At 36.5% G+C, this 17116-nt stretch overlaps 1 protein-coding gene across 1 annotated transcript in view; it reads left to right on the top strand.

The window, feature by feature from the left end:
- The first annotated feature begins 2685 nt into the window (after window positions 1–2685).
- il10rb (interleukin 10 receptor, beta) overlaps window positions 2686–17116 on the top strand; it is a 30937-nt gene continuing 16506 nt past the window's right edge. Inside the window, exons 1-3 of the mRNA XM_061723047.1 lie at window positions 2686–2918; window positions 5980–6103; window positions 14224–14408. Of these exons, the coding sequence (XP_061579031.1) occupies window positions 2870–2918; window positions 5980–6103; window positions 14224–14408 (358 nt within the window). The 5' untranslated portion in view covers window positions 2686–2869. The remainder of the gene's footprint in view (window positions 2919–5979; window positions 6104–14223; window positions 14409–17116) is intronic.

The raw sequence follows: 17116 nt of genomic DNA, 5'->3' as shown, positions 1-17116 counted from the left end.
GACATAAGGGCACTTATTCAGAGGAAAAAGTGGCTGATTTTAGCCAAGCTCCTACAAACGCTTTTTTTTTTGAACACCGCGTCATATGACGCAGCACCAGAGAGACGTCTCCACAGCTCTGCCCCATCTGACTGCCCAGACCCCGTACACACATAGCCGGTATCTGCTAAACCCAAGATAATTTCCTACGTTTGGACCTGTCATCCACATGAAAACGCAAATAAATTTACACCTGGTGTAGACAGAGACAGAGAGCAGTTTTGCGTTTTCGAACGTCACATTATGCTCCAAAACAACAACAAATCTGCTCTGAGTCTGACGTCTAACGTGCGACCCAGAACTACAGATGATCCACCATCTGTCCTCCAAGCTATTTATTAAATAAATGGTCTCTGCTCTTGACCACCGTTTACTGCGTTACACCGAGGCAGAGCCTACGCCGTAGGGTACGCAGTGACGCGCAGCAGGGCTGCAGCTGGGCTGCGTCGATAACACGGCAGCTTCGCGGCGGACACCGAGGGGGACTCCAGCTCGTTACCCGAGAATGAGGCGCCGCTCCCGGGGAAGCGGCGCAGCAGAGGCGGCCCGGAGGCTAGAAGACCAGATGATCTACAGGTTTGGAATGCTTATGAATGTTGTCGAAAACGCATATCTTCGTTTATGTGTGGAAGATTTTTTTTTTTTTAACAACGATGTAATGTGGATAAACGAAGGGGGGGAAATACGGGGAAATATTCGGTTTTAAAAATACCCGGCTATTTCGGATGCATTTAATCAGAAAAAAGAGAAGATAATAAGCCTGTTTTCTGTTTAGAAAGTACAAACGTAGACAGATTACAAGTACTCACCCATCTTTAAGGAGTTTCGGAGTTTCTTTCAGGAGCACGGGCGGGTGCTGCAGTGAATAAAGGCGGATTTATGGTTCCGCGTAAAATCGACGGCGTAGCCTACGGTGTAGGGTACGCGGCGCACGCAGCGTAACCTACGCCGTAGGGTCTGCGTTGGTGTAACGCGGACCCATAAATCAGTCTTTTAAAAAGCGAGTTTCAGCTGTCAATCAAAAGAACGTGGGGGGCCTAACGGGTTTGTAATTATAAGGCTGTGGCCTGTCATATTGGTGTGAATACACATTCACAACCTCTTCAGTGTCACAACTAACATTAAGATCCACTATTTTTCCAATTGTTGAAATTCACCGCGCTCCCTCCCGCTACGTCACTTCCGGTTCAACTATTTCAGATGCGGAAGTAAAATACTCTCACAAAAACAACTCTGGAGGTCACTGTAGTATATATTTATGCGTATTTCAATGAAAATTCAGTTCCTACATTATTTTGCAGAATTATTTCCTGCAGAAACAGACTGCAGGAAGCCGCTGCGCATGCTCACCAGCTTATTCATATGCAAATACAGTCATCATGTAGTTTGCATTCACCATTTATGGTATGAAGTGTAGAGGGCGTGATATGAGGCGAATTCACCTGCGCAACCTTCCAGCTGGACTGTGATTTATAAAGAGAACATTGTGTGTGAGTGTGCATGCACACGGTTTTATAAATCAGGATTTTTTTTGTGCGCACGCCAATTTCGGCTTTTGAGCGCACGTGCACTTTTAGTATGAATCCTACACACTCTTTTATAAATGAGGCCCCTGGTCCTTCTGAGTTCAGAAGACACTCGGCAGGATCATCACTTTGTTTCTGCTCTGTTCTGTTTGCCAAATGCATAAAAGTGTTTTTTACAGTAAATTGTCTTGATAAACTCACAAAAAGGTTTTCCAGTTTCTCGATTCAGTTCAATGTGGAATTTTTCAATTCATTGACTTGAGCACTTGGGCAAGCTTTAAAAGTGGGTCATTCTATTATACATTGATCTCTATGTTAAAATGTCCAGCTTTACAGTAGAAATAAACACACTTGCATCCTGGAATGTTCCATGGTTTTGCAGTCTATAGCTAGATGGCACATCCGTGACTACTGTATGGGGATTCATTTTAAAATGAGTTTAAATTAAGTTTATCTGCATTTTTAGGAATAAAACCACATTGTAAAAACTCCCCTAGTGGGAGAAAAACCTTAAACCAAACAGTGGCAAGAAAAACTCCCCTTTAGGAGGGAAGAAACCTGGAAAATTGACTTATTTTCATAAAGTTTTACGTTTTACGTCTCATTTATTCTTTCACACACGCACTAATATACTTGGGAAACAGTTAGGCACCAAATATAATATATTTAATTTTCTCAGATGGCAAAAATAAGAACTTTATTGATCCCACATGTAGGAGTAATTCACGTTATATCAGCCATAGAGAACAAGGTAGTGCCGAAAAACAATATATATCCCCCCTCACAAAAGTAAGAAAAATAGAGAAACGTATTTTCTCATCAACAAAACAAATTTGGAATTTTTCAAATAACAAAACAACATACTTGAACCATTTTTCAGACAATAAAATAACATTTGAACCATTTTTCAGACAATAAAATAACTGAAAAAATCTGAAAAATGGTTCAATATGTTATTTTGTTACTTGAAAATTTTTAATTATGTTTATGTAAAATATGCTTTTTTATATACGTCTATGAATAAACTTGCCTTGCCTTGCAGTGAAGGGAAAGGCCGGCAGGGGGCGGTGGTTTGACTCAAAGTGCTGCCGTAAAGAGACCGCAGAAGAAGAGCTGGGTTGTAGAGCAGCGACGAGGGAGCGAGGGAGCGAGCTGCTTCCGCACTGATATGGGACGGCTGTTTAAATGTCGACGACTTGGGTGTTTGGAGTTTATGTGTTGGTTAATTTGATGTTTTGATTTTGGATATGAGTGTGGCTGGTGTTTGAGCCTTAAATGTCAGTGTTTGGACTGTAAAAACCACCATGATGACCATCGTCTGTCTCCTGTTGTGGCTCTTCCACTGCGGCGCAGGTGAGATCACACACAACACCTTCCGCCTTCAGTCCTGATCTGACAATAAACCTCACTTAACCTCACTTAACCTCACTTAACCTCACTTTAGTCCCGATGTCAGCTGTCTGTTTTAGTCTGACACATGCGAATCTGAAATATTATTCTGTTGTCCCTAAATTAGGGAGCAGTCTAGCAGACTTCTTGTTTGTGAGCCGGAATGTAACTGATTTTGGTGCAAGTTCTAAAGTGAAGGATTAGACTTTTTCTCTAACCTGTTCTGGAACCTGGAGTTTTCACATACAGGACTGTCTCAAATTAGAATATTGTGATTTTCTGTAATGCAATTACAAAAACAAAAATGTCATACATTCTGGATTCATTACAAATCAACTGAAATATTGCAAACATTTTATTATTTTAATATTGCTGATCATGACTTACAGTTTAAGAAAACTCTATCTCAAAAAATTAAATATTTCAGTTTATTTGTAATGAATCCAGAATGTATGACATCACAATATTCTAATTTTCTGAGACAGTCCTGTACAGGCCTGAATTAGACTCTCCCTCAAAACGAAACTCTTAAGCCAAGGGACTGACTTTCTTGCTTTCTTTCTTGCTAAGAAAGCAAGAAAGCAAGCTTTCTTTCTTTTTTTTCACTGATTTCGTTCTTTCTTTCTTCACTGCTTTCTTTCTTTCTTTCTTTTTCTTCACTGCTTTCTTTAATCATATTAAAGCAACAGTTTTCCTCTCAGGTGTGTTTAGATTTAGTCACACAGCCATTAGTTCAGAGGAAATAGAAGATCAAGTTTCTGGAACAGAAACAGAAAGATGACGATCAAAAACAAAAGTATGTACATAGCACTACACTTATAATCCAAAACTATCTAAAAGAACTGGAGGCATTGTTTAAAATATTTATATCTTTAAATATTCAGAATATCACAATATACTTGTATAATGTAGTTTTGTTAAAGTGAATGATGTAGTTTCTGCTCATGATCCGGGTCGTGTCCTTGAACCAGTGCAGCTGGACTTTCTGTTTATGGTTCTTGTTTGTGGAGGAAATCCAGCGTTTGAAGCCTTTAGGGCAGCAGGGGGTCAGTGTTTCCATTCAACGCTGTTTTTTGATTAAAAATAACTAGTATCTCATCCTGTTTTCGCAGTCTATTCAAAACAATGAAAAAGAAAATCTCAGCGTTGAAGCAGATGGACAAAAACATCTTTTGTCTTTGAAAAATAATTGCTGCTACTGCTATTTGTAATGCAGGAATGCATAATGATTATTATTAAGTTATTAAGTCAAGTTATTATTAAGTAACTACATATATATGTACATATATATATGTATGTATGTATACACATACATACATGTACGTGTTGTATTACTTGCAAAGTTTTCCCCGATTTTGTCTGTCACTGCATCTTTAGATTTTGTTCTCGTGGGTAATCTGGGTGCAGATTATGTGATAATTATATTAAATATGGATTATAAAATGTGAATTTTAAAACCACTTTTTAATAGGCTTGTTTTGAAAAAAACGATTTTCCGATTCCAAATCGATTCTCATACTAATTCCTAAAAATCGATGCGTATGTCTAAAGATCAATTTTTTTTTTTTCCATCATTACATTACAACTTTTGGTATTTTTTTATTTATGCCCAAAAAATGAATGTTTTGTTGGACACCAGAATAACTGGTGCCATGTTTTTGCCTTTAAATATGTTTAAAGGTATGAAAACATTAAAGTGTTCAGTTATAATTGCATAAATTGTCTATACTTCATTACTTTATATACTGTCTTGGCGTTACATTTGCATAAAATGCTAAAAACCCAATTTTCAAAAATAAAAAAAAAACGAAAATGAAAAAAATGAAACCAATTTCATCCGTCTCTGTTTCCTCCCTGGATCTGTTTGATAATTCTGACCCACATGATGTTTCTAAAAGCAGTTCTATCAGTATTCTGGGAGCTGATTGGTCCTTACAGCATCATTAGCTGCAATACTAGCTGTTGAATCTCAATATAATACTAGTATTAATATGTTGCAGAACTACAGTCATATCATTCATGCAACAGCTGAAAAAACAGTTTTAATAACACTAACCCAAATCAATATCGGAATCAAATCTTAAGAATCAAAATCGAATCGATTCTTGACATTTGAATCGATCCCCAACCCTACTTTTTAAACAAATATTTGTGACATCATAGGCAGTACTCGATTTGTAAAAAACAATCAGGGGGGATGGTGGATTTTATCATATGGGGACAGATAATTTGTGCTGATTACAAATAATATAATATATTACAAATAATAGCAGTGACCAAAACAGCTGCAGAAATACTGCAGGAATGACATAGCAGCAGTTAAATGCAGCCTTCTGTAAGCTTTAAATATCCACTGGGCTTACATCAAATACATCAAAACACAACAATAAAAAACACTTTTCTGAACTTATCAATATGACTCTGTCCTTCACAGGATAAGTAACATGGATCACTGCAAAAACTCACAATCTTAACAAGAATATTTGTCTTATTTCTAGTTAAAATGTATCATTTTAGTAAAAAAATCTCATTACACTTAAAACAAGACTCATCACTGGAAAAAACAACAATTTTCACCTGTTTCAAGTAGATTTTCACTTGAAATAAGTAGAAAAATCTGCCAGTGGAACAAGATTTTTTGCTTGGAATAAGAAGATAAATCTTGTTCCACTGGCAGATTTTTCTACTTATTTCAAGTGAAAATTTACCTGAAACAGGTGAAAATTGTCAAATAAGTTATTTTTCTGGTGTTATGTTTCTGGTGATGACTCTAAATGTTGAAATAGCAGCAAAACCACATTCATTGATGAAATGACATAAGGGATGGAAAGGAGGGATGGCAGTTTTACAGGGGGATGATTTGGACCGTTTTATTTCAGGGGTGGGGGGTGCCATCCCCCCTCACCCCCCCTCATCCCCCCTCAACTCCAGTACCTATCATAGGAGATGGGATGTTGATGTTGTTGTTTTTTTCTGGAGTTTCTAATGGAAGTGTAAACTGTGATATTTGTGTTTTTTCTTGCAGCTGAAGCAGAAGTCCCCCCCCCAGGGGACCTGACCATGAGCACCTTGAACACCAACTACGCTCTGAACTGGGACTGGAACTGGGAGCCGGAGTCCAACGTCACCTTCAGGACAGAGTTTGTTGCGTACGTGTCACCCTCTACACACAAGAGACATTTGTGAGGGCTTCCCCTCCAACTAGCACACCGCTCTTCACATATCTAGGATGGAGGGATTTACTTGTTTTCCATGTACAGACTGCAGAATTTGGTTGCTTTCCTCCTTCTTGTAAAGCGTCTTTGAGTGTCCTGAAAAGCGCTATATAAATAAAATGTATTATTATTATTATTATTATTATTCTCTGAGTTGGCAGGCCGAGGGGAGACCACTTTATATATGTTAAAGCAAGAGAAAACCACTTTATATATGTTAAAGCAAGAAAAAACCTGCTTTTCATAATAGGTCCCCTGTAAGTTTCCTTTGCTAAAGCATAAACAGCATTACATGGACTTGAGTTGCTCACCTCCAAAATGTTGAGTGTTGTTTGAAACTAGACAAGTTCCTCTTTCTAAAACTAATGACAGCCCAGAATAAATCATTCTTGATGGCAAGTGTTTCCTGAGCCAGCCAGCTGTCATCAGCTCTGAAAAAAAACAAGAAATAATAAAAGGAATTGGACAAACCTTCTATCACAAATAGCTTTTTCTGCTTTAATAGATAAGATAAGATATTCCTTAATACGTCTCACAGTGGAAAAACCCTTCTGTTACAACAGCAGCAGGAGAAAGAGTACTAAAATAGTAATAAGAAAGATAGTAGTAACATAGATATAAATACTATATACATTGACTACGTTTACATGCAGTCAAAATTCGGGTTTTTGCTAATATTCCAGTTACTGAAACATTGGGAATATTCCGTTTACATGGTAATATATGGTGCCACGAAATTTTGCGATACAAAAACGTCACGATACGTGTCGTGGAGGTGACAACCTGTATCGCGATATTGGATTATTAATATTAATCTATTGTGTTGACTAGAAACGCGCATCCGACCGCGGCCGCAGCCGCGACCGCGCGGACCAAAATCTTACTCCGCTCAGAAGAAAGTAGTCCCGTTTTGTGGTCCTGTTTTGAGCTCTGAACCTTTACTTATGTAAGGCTGGTGTAGAGTTAAGCCTTACCTTATTAAATTAAACCTTTTTGGGGTGGTGAGTAGGATAAACACGGGACAACTTCTGCGTGAGTTTGCGTGTACTTCAATGTCCGCTCAACAGCGTAGGATTTCAGAACATCAACACAGCACCTAGTGCTGTATCACTCCGCCCAATCTAAAACATACTAACAACTGATATACTGACTAGTGTAATTATAGTCCCTGATTTACAGAATATAAAGAATATATTTATAAAATAATGAACCCTGAATTACCAAAATAACCTTCTTAACAAAAATAAATCTCCTCTTACACTTATAAGGTGAACATGAATCAATCTTTTTTATGATGTAAAATTGTATGTAATTATTTACTTGTATTTATTTATTCAATTTTAGTTGTTAAATTTCTTGAAAAGAAAAAAGTCAAATCATACATGAGAGAAACTATTCAGTTTGTGTCTAAATATTTGTACTTGTATGAAACTGAAGATGCATAATGCAAACCTGACATTTACTTTTAGTTCAGTTTGTGGAAAATGGTTGGCCTGGCTTTCTCTTTAAAACTTAAACTGTTATAAAGCATTACAAACTGGAACAATAGGGCAAACGCACAGCGTTGTTTTGTATTTTGTGTCTTTCAAATAAAAGACAATTTTTTCCAGTCATATGTTCCTCATTCAAGGTTGTTAAAAAAATACTGCTATAATATCGTATCGTTATTGTGACCTCAATATGGTGTATCGTACCGTATCGTGAGATTAGTATATCGTTACACCCCTAGTAATTAATCATTCAGGATATCTGGATCAAACCAGCGACGCACGGAGAACATCATGACGCAATTCCCGTCATTTCTGCTTCTTCTTCCTGTATCCAAATTCAAAACAAATGCTGCTTTGCGCAACTTTTCTCTCACCTTCTTGTAAATCTTCTATCCCGGTACTTTCTACCGTCTACAAATGCAGAAATGTTCATATCCTTCATTACATTTATGAAGTTGTTAGTCTCCTCCGTTTTCGAATTGGCATACTGTACTACAAGTATACACTGATTTGGCCAAAGTGTAGTAAGTAGTATGCTGTATGTGAACAGAAGGAAATCTGCAGTGTGCGAAAAATACCCGGATGTTGTACTGATCTGGAAAAAAATCCGCAGCATGCTTCAGACAGCCTACCTTGCTTACAATATCCCAGAATGCAATGCGGCCTCGGCCGGGCAGCGCTTTTTTCTTTTTTTTTCTCAAAGCTTTATTGAGAAAACAGCTGCAATCAGACAGTGATGTGATGTGAAGGCAGAAAGGACTAGTTACACCGTGGAGAGGGAGAAGGAGGAATATAAATGTAAGTAACTTTAATATATAACCTTTTTAATTCAATTTAGTGTAAGGACAACGATTAAAAATTGTGGGTTTTTAATAGTATGTTAGGTTTTTGTTAGTTATCTTAGCATGCTTGCTACGTAAATAAAAGTGAACTAAGTGTTATGACAACGTTATATATCATTAGTTCGTTGTATTTTCATGAAATAACTTTCATTGCTGTGTTTTGACAGAGAATTTGTCCGGGAGCTGAAATAAATAGATGCAGAGAGAGGGTTTGGACAAGGAGGAGAAGATGGAGAGAGAGCTACTCGACAGAGAGGAGAAGATAAATAAAATAAAATTAACTTCAATAGACTGATATGTTCATTTCAATACATTTATTAAAATCCATTTCCATCCCTTATGTCATTTCATCAATGAATTTGGTTTTACTGCTATTTCAACATTTAAGATAAGATAATCCTTTATTAGTCCCACATCGGGGAAATTTGCAAAATATAGCCCGACTGGAATCGAACCCCCGTTCGCTGTACGAAAGTCGCTAATCAACCCATTGAGCTATAAGATATACAGCTCTGTTCTGTCTGTTGTATATATATATCCAACACGAAGCTTCACTTTATATTCAGACAAACTAATGTGACAGCTACAACTGTTAGATTTCATCTATTAAACCAACATTTATTTCCTAAATGATTTATTTCAGCCGGCGACAATTCTCCACAGGGCTGCAGGTTTCTCCCCGGGACGAGGCCGTGGGTTGACCCGGCGATCGCGTCAGTTCTCCGGCCGTGAGCTGCTGATGCGGCCGGACCGGCGGCTCTTTTGATCCCCGAAACATCGGATCAAATTTCTACGCCTTACTTTTACGCCTGAATGTTAAAAGATGTTAAAACGTAATAAAGTGGCATATTAACAGCGCTACAGCTGGAATTACAACAGCTTCTAGTCCAGTGTTTCTCAATCCTGGTCCTCCTGCATGTTTTAGATGTTTCCCTGCTTCAGCGCACCGTGATAAAAGTACGTGTGTCATCAACAGAGTTGTGCAGACCTTGGTGACAGCTAATTAGGACCTTTAATTAGAATCAGGTGTGTTGGTGCAGGGAAACATCTAAAACATGCAGGACAGGGAACACGAGGACCAGGATTGAGAAACACTCTAGTCTGCTTTTAAATCTCATCTTTCGCTGACGTTTTGGTGCGATATGCATTCTGGGATACACTGTAGCACACTGCTGTGTGAACGGTCTGCTGGAGCAGCGTACTGAATCCTTCATTCAGTAGGCAGTATTCAGTGCATACTTTGCAGTATGTAGCATATAGTGCGGTAGTGTCTGAATTCGAAAACGGCCCTGGTCTTGGTTTCTCCGTGTTTAGAAGAACTTCCTGGACTCAAAAGACCTGGGGCCGTATTCACAAAACATTCTTAAGAAAAAAAATCTTCTTAAGTGTCATTTTTTTCTTAAGTTCTGTCTTAAGAAGAAAAAAGAGAAGAAGTCATATTCTCCAAAAAAGTTCTTAAGTATTTTCTTAACTTTCTTCTTAAGTTTCTTCTTAAGAAAAAACTTAAGAAGAAATGGTATTCTTGAAATAAAAGTTCTCAAATTTGTTCTTAACTTTTTTCTTAACTTAAGACAACCTTGACCTGTCTTAAGATTTGGTCTGTGAAAAGGTGAGACTCTAATATCACCTTTATCAACACATTTGCACATGCACAAACAAAGATCCGCAATATTGTGGAGCGATGCATTGGTGTTGTGAAGTCTCGCTTCAGGTGAATCGACTAAATATAATGAAATTAATAAAAATAATAATAATATAATGAAATGAATTAGGGCTGGGCGATATATCGAGATTTTAATATATATCGATATATTTTCAAACGCGATATGGTACGAGACAATATCGTTTATATCGATTTCTAAAAAAAAAAAAAAAAAAAAAATTTTTTTTTTTTTTTTTTTTTTTAATGATTTTGATATAGCTTATTTTGTGACAAATTGGCTTGAATGTTTTATTTGAGATTTGCACAAATGTTTTGTTATTTGCACAACTGTCAACCTCGGTGGAAAAGTCTGCCTGTTACTGTCTACATTGTATTAATTGCACAGTGTATTTTAATTTAATTGTTATGCAGGAAAGGGATATTTGTTTTATTTTATTCAAGAAGCATTTTTATTCTATATATGCAGGCAGTTTATTTTTATTTCATTTGTTTTATACATTTTGATATTGTGCAGACCTCTGTTAATAAATGAACCTGTGTGACATTTGGCACGAGGCTTTGTATTAAAACTGACTGTTTTTTTAAGGGTTTGCCTCAGAAAAAAATGAAGCTAACAGAGATGCTATGCTATAATGCTTTGGGGGAAACCCCAATTATGGCACAGAAAAAATATCGAGATATATATCGAGTATCGCCATTTAGCTAGAAAATATCGAGATATGACTTTTGGTCCATATCGCCCAGCTCTAAAATGAATAATACATATAATTTTGTATACCAAGTACGTAGAGGTGCACTAAATAAAAACCCAAACATATGTAGCTTAATAAAACAAAATTAAATTCAATAGACTGATATGTTAATTTTAATAGCGTTTATTAAAATTGCGACGGCTCTGATGTTCAGACAGAGCAGCAGCTGCTGCTTCTGGGGCTCCAGTAAAAACATGAAGCTTCACTGTGGTCTCAACTCGTCTGACTGTAGCTCTTACTCTCATCAATGAGATGAGAAAAGTACCAATCAGCAACAGAAGCATTCACCAGACTGTTTCTGGATGATATTACTGCAGTAGGTTTGAATTCTCCTCGCTGATTGTTATCGTTGCATCCCTCAATCATTTTGCAGCAATATACACATAGTAAACACTTTAGTCCTGATATCAGCTGTGTTTTAGTATGACACATGATAATCTGAAATGTTATTCTGTTGTCCCTAAATTAGGACCAATTTTCTTTCTTTCTTTCTTTCTTTCTTTCTTTCTTTCTTTCTTTCTTTCTTTCTTTCTTTCTTTCTTTCTTTCTTTCTTTCTTTCTTTCTTTCTTTCTTTCTTTCTTTCTTTCTTTCTTTCTTTCTTCACTGCTTTCTTTCTTTCTTCACTGCTTTCTTTCTTTCTTTCTTTCTTTCTTTCTTCACTGCTTTCTTTCTTTCTTTCTTTCTTTCTTTCTTTCTTCACTGCTTTCTTTCTTTCTTTCTTTCTTTCTTTCTTTCTTCACTGCTTTCTTTCTTTCTTTCTTTCTTTCTTTCTTTCTTTCTTCACTGCTTTCTTTCTTTCTTTCTTTCTTTCTTTCTTCACTGCTTTCTTTCTTTCTTTCTTTCTTTCTTTCTTTCTTCACTTCTTTCTTTCTTTCTTTCTTTCTTCACTGCTTTCTTTCTTTCTTTCTTTCTTTCTTTCTTCACTGCTTTCTTTCTTTCTTTCTTTCTTTCTTTCTTCACTGCTTTCTTTCTTTCTTTCTTTCTTTCTTTCTTCACTTCTTTCTTTCTTTCTTTCTTTCTTCACTGCTTTCTTTCTTTCTTTCTTTCTTTCTTTCTTTCTTTCTTTCTTTCTTTCTTCACTGCTTTCTTTCTTTCTTTCTTTCTTTCTTCACTGCTTTCTTTCTTTCTTTCTTTCTTTCTTTCTTTCTTTCTTCACTGCTTTCTTTCTTTCTTTCTTTCTTCACTGCTTTCTTTCTTTCTTTCTTTCTTTCTTTCTTTCTTTCTTCACTGCTTTCTTTCTTTCTTTCTTTCTTCACTGCTTTCTTTCTTTCTTTCTTTCTTCACTGCTTTCTTTCTTTCTTTCTTTCTTTCTTTCTTTCTTCACTGCTTTCTTTCTTTCTTTCTTTCTTTCTTTCTTTCTTCACTGCTTTCTTTCTTTCTTTCTTTCTTTCTTTCTTCACTGCTTTCTTTCTTTCTTTCTTTCTTTCTTCACTGCTTTCTTTCTTTCTTTCTTTCTTTCTTTCTTTCTTTCTTTCTTTCTTTCTTTCTTTCTTTCTTTCTTTCTTTCTTTCTTTCTTTCTTTCTTTCTTCACTGCTTTCTTTCTTTCTTTCTTTCTTTCTTTCTTTCTTTCTTTCTTTCTTTCTTCACTTCTTTCTTTCTTTCTTTCTTCACTGCTTTCTTTCTTTCTTTCTTTCTTTCTTTCTTTCTTTCTTTCTTTCTTTCTTGCTTCACTGCTTTCTTTCTTTCTTTTTCTTCACTGCTTTCTTTAATGATATTAAAGCAACAGTTTTCCTCTCAGGTGTGTTTAGATTTAGTCACACAGCCATTAGTTCAGAGGAAATAGAAGATCAAGTTTCTGGAACAGAAACAGAAAGATGACGATCAAAAACAAAAGTATGGATCTTACATAACACTACACTCATAATCCAAAACTATCTAAAAGAACGACAACGAGTTTGAATGTAAAACTCCAAGCCCCACAACAGCTACCTTTTCCTCATGGAATTGAGAAGGAGATGCAGAAAGTACAAAAGAATGTTTCTATCTGTTAGTTTTGACCAGTGGAAGTCTGAGCAATGTACCCGATGGGAGGAACTGAAACTCTTGGTGTAGAGGACGGGACAGTCCCATAGGAGAGTTTACAGCGGTTTGTTATCCAGGTCCTGTACAGTCACCTGAGCAGAGCCACTTATTTTACTACAGACTAGGGGTGTAACGATACACTAATCTCACGATACGATACACCATATTGAGGTCACGATAACGATACGATACGATATTATAGCAGTATTTTTTTAACAACCTTGAATGAGGAACATATGACTGGAAAAAATTGTCTTTTATTTGAAAGACACAAAATACAAAACAATGCTGTGTGTTTGCCCTATTGTTACAGTTTGTAATGCTTTATAACTGTTTAAGTTTTAAAGAGAAAGCCAGGCCAACCATTTTCCACAAACTGAACTAAAAGTAAATGTCAGGTTTGCATTATGCATTTTCAGTTTCATACAAGTAAAAATATTTTGCCACAAACTGAATATTTTCTCTCATGTATGATTTGACCTTTTTCTTTCTAATTTAACAACTAAAATTAAATAAATAAATAAAAGTAAATAAATACATACAATTTTACATCATAAAAAAGATTGATTCATGCTCACCTTATAAGTGTAAGAGATTTATTTTTGTTAAGAAGGTTATTTTGGTAATTCAGGGTTCATTATTTTATAAATATATTCTTTATATTCTGTAAATCAGGGACTATAATGACACTAGTCAGTTTATCTGTAGTTGTTAATATGTTGTAGATTGGGCGGAGTGATACAGCACTAGGTGCTGTGTTGATGCTCTAAAATCCTACGCTGTTGAGCGGACATTAAAGTACACTGGAGCTCAGCAGAAGTTGCCCGCGTGTTTATCCTACTCGCGACCCGAAAAAGGTTTAATTTAATAAGGTAAGGCTTAACTCTACACCAGCCTTACATAAGTAAAAGTTCAGAGCTCAAAACGGGACCACAAAACGGGACTAGTTTCTTCTGAGCGGAGTAAGATTTTGGTCCGCGGGTCGAGGTGCGGTCGCGGCCGCGGTTGCGGTCGGATGCGCGTTTCTGGTCAACACAATAGATTAATATTAATAACCAAATATCGCGATACACTTTGTCACCTCCATGACACGTTTTGTGACGTTTTTGTATCGCGAAATTTCGTGGCACGATATATTGTTACACCCCTACTACAGACATTAACCACCTTGGTAAGAACAGTTTTCTGCTTTACCCTAACTGATGAAAACCAACATCCTCAGGCTGACCAGTGTTTCCAGCTAACATGATCAATCCCTTCCATTTTCTCTCTTTACTCCACAGTAAATACAAGCTAAAACAGAAGAACCCGAGATGGACCACAGCATGTGAGGAGATAAGGGAGCGGTCATGTGACCTTACATTCTTCAACCTGTACTACCGGGGTCTCTACTGCATCCGTGTACGAGCCAACGTGAACGGGAGTCACTCGGGTTGGGCTTTCAAGGATTTCTGTCCCGATAAAGAAGGTAAGAGGGAGAAGTTCTATAAAGAACGGCTAATTAAGCCCCACAAAATGTTCAGACAGGTTCTTACATCTGAACTCATTTTAGAACTTGATTCCATGTCACAGAAAAATGTCCAGAGTTGGGGTGCACTTTTGAGCTTAGCATTTCACATATTCCACATATTTGCACTTCAAAAAAATGATGTTTAGCATTATTACAGCCTGTCCTAACTGGACGCGACGCGAGCGAGGGAACGTCAGCGACAAAATCAATTCCATTGCTTTATTTTCTATTGGACTGTCCTAACTGGCTGCAGACTGTTGCAACAGGCAACTACGTCAGCAGCTGCTGCCAACTAAGGCCAAGAATATGTTTGTTGTTTGTAATACGTACATGAACGCGTCATGGCTTCTACGGGTTTCCTGCATTTATCTGGTACTTTGGTAACGCACAAGGGTCCCTTAAGTACCGTATTGGCCCGAATATAAGACGGTGTTTTTTGCATTGAAATGAGACTGAAAAAGTGGGTGTCGTCTTACATTCGGGGTCTAGACGTTATACCCATTCACAACACTAGATGGCGCCAGATATCTTTAAAGCGAATGCTGAACTTAACCCTCCAGGCCAAAGTGAACCCCTGTCACGAAGAATAAAAATAAAAATAGCGGTAAGAAAGAAAAGAGAAGAAAATAAGAGAAGAGATAACAGAAAATGGAGAAACGTAGCGACAATCTGGAGAAAAGTGGGTGGAAGATCGGCAGGTTAACCGGCACCTGAGGAGTTATGATGCAAAGATTGTGATGCAAAGTTATGATGCAAAGATTCAAGATGATGATTTGAATGAGGCAAAATAACATGCTTTTCTTTCGAATATATTGTTATAATCATTTGTTTCAGATGTACTGTAATTCTTTTCTGGATAAAAATTGAATTTGGTGTTCAAAAAGTCTTTTTTCAAACTTGAGTCTTAAAAAAGACGGGTCGTCTTATAATCAGGGTCGTCTTATATTCGGGCCAATACGGTAATTGGCTGAAGCGTTGAACTTTCCTGAACACTAAAGTAAAAAATGGTCATCGTCATTTGGTGAAATCGAGTGAAAACAGACAAAAAGAACAGACTATTATTGCTAATAACCACAATTTTTCAATTAAAAACATTTAAATAAAATAGAAAAGTAATGAAATACAATATAATAGGTCTACTACTATTTGGAATACTACAATCTGGTTTAGGTTAGGAGACACATGGTGTGAAAGCTATGAAAAGCTATTAAAAAAAAAAAGCTGCACGAAAATCAATAATGTAAAGATTTTTCCATATAGAAATTTGATATGAAATAGGAGAAGCAATCAAATGTGATACCATATTTTTCAAGGAGAGGCGAGTCTGAATTGGATTAGATTTATTTATTGTACCCTTGGGTAAATTTGGTTTACAGTGAGTGCTTCCTCATACAATCTAAAACCAAACACTCAACAACACAAGACGAGATAAAATGACGACAGTGCTTTGGGTTAAAGAACAAAGAACAAAAAGGACGGCCCCAAGATAAGTTAAAACATCAGTAGATAAAAACACCAAGCCAAAGGATAAAAAATGTGCCTTTTCATAAAAACAAGATAAAGGAAACAATACAAAACATAAATACAAGGTTATGTTGCAGTTTCTCTCACTTATTAATAGCACTGATGGCTGCTGGTACAAAGCTGTTTTTGTAGCGTTTTACAAGCAGGAACCATGAACCTCCGACCTGATGGAGCAGCTGAAACTCACCTTTAAGAGGGTGGGAGTTGTCTTTTAAAATAAACTCACCTTTAAGAGGGTGGGAGTTGTCTTTTAAAATAAACTCACCTTTAAGAGGGTGGGAGTTAGGGCTGCACGATTAATCGTTAAAAAATCGCGATCTCGATTCATGCTTGAACGCAATCTCATTTCCAAATGATGACGATCAAAAAAAAAAAAAAAATTTTTTTTTTTTTTTTTTTTTTTAAAGATGGCTGCATAAAACAAGGACTAGGCCTATGTTCTAGGTTGTTGTAGTCCTGTCATGGTCAACTATCATGTTGTCATGTTTGTTATATTTTGTTAATGATTGTGGATTACATTTGGAGAAACATCTACCTTTCTCATCACCTGACACATATTGCACATAAATATTGTTAAAATTGTTATTGTTAAAATTATTTAAAGACAAGAGAGATGTTTATTGTTTTTATGTTCAATGTCAGCTGTTACAGCAAAAAGCAGCCAGAGGAATAATTTGTTGCCTCAGAACTACAGGATCTGTTACAAGTCCCCTTTCTGAAAGGGTGTTCAACTCAGGGAGGAACAAATATTGTTCAAAATTGTTATTATTGTTTAAATTATTCAAAGGTTTGTGTAAAGAAGACAAGAGATGTTTATTGTTATTATATTTTTGTTCAGCTGTTGCAAAGTTAAAGTAATAAGTGCAATACATTTTATATTGGAAATAAATCGTGAGAGAATCGTGATCTCAATTCTAAGCAAAAAAATCGTGATTCTCATTTTGTCCAGAATCGTGCAGCCCTAGTGGGAGTTGTCTTTTAAAATAGAGCCACCCTCCTCTGTAACTGTTTAGTATACAGGACTGTCTCAGAAAATTAGAATATTGTGATAAAGTTCTTTATTTTCTGTAATGCAATTAAAAAAAACAAAAATGTCATACATTCTGGATTCAATACAAATCAACTGAAATATTGCAAGCCTT

This window comes from Cololabis saira, chromosome 6, assembly GCF_033807715.1.
Source record: "Cololabis saira isolate AMF1-May2022 chromosome 6, fColSai1.1, whole genome shotgun sequence".
NCBI lineage: Eukaryota > Metazoa > Chordata > Actinopteri > Beloniformes > Belonidae > Cololabis > Cololabis saira.
The sequence above is the reverse complement of the archived record's forward strand: the minus strand, read 5'-3'. Positions and strand labels throughout refer to the sequence as shown.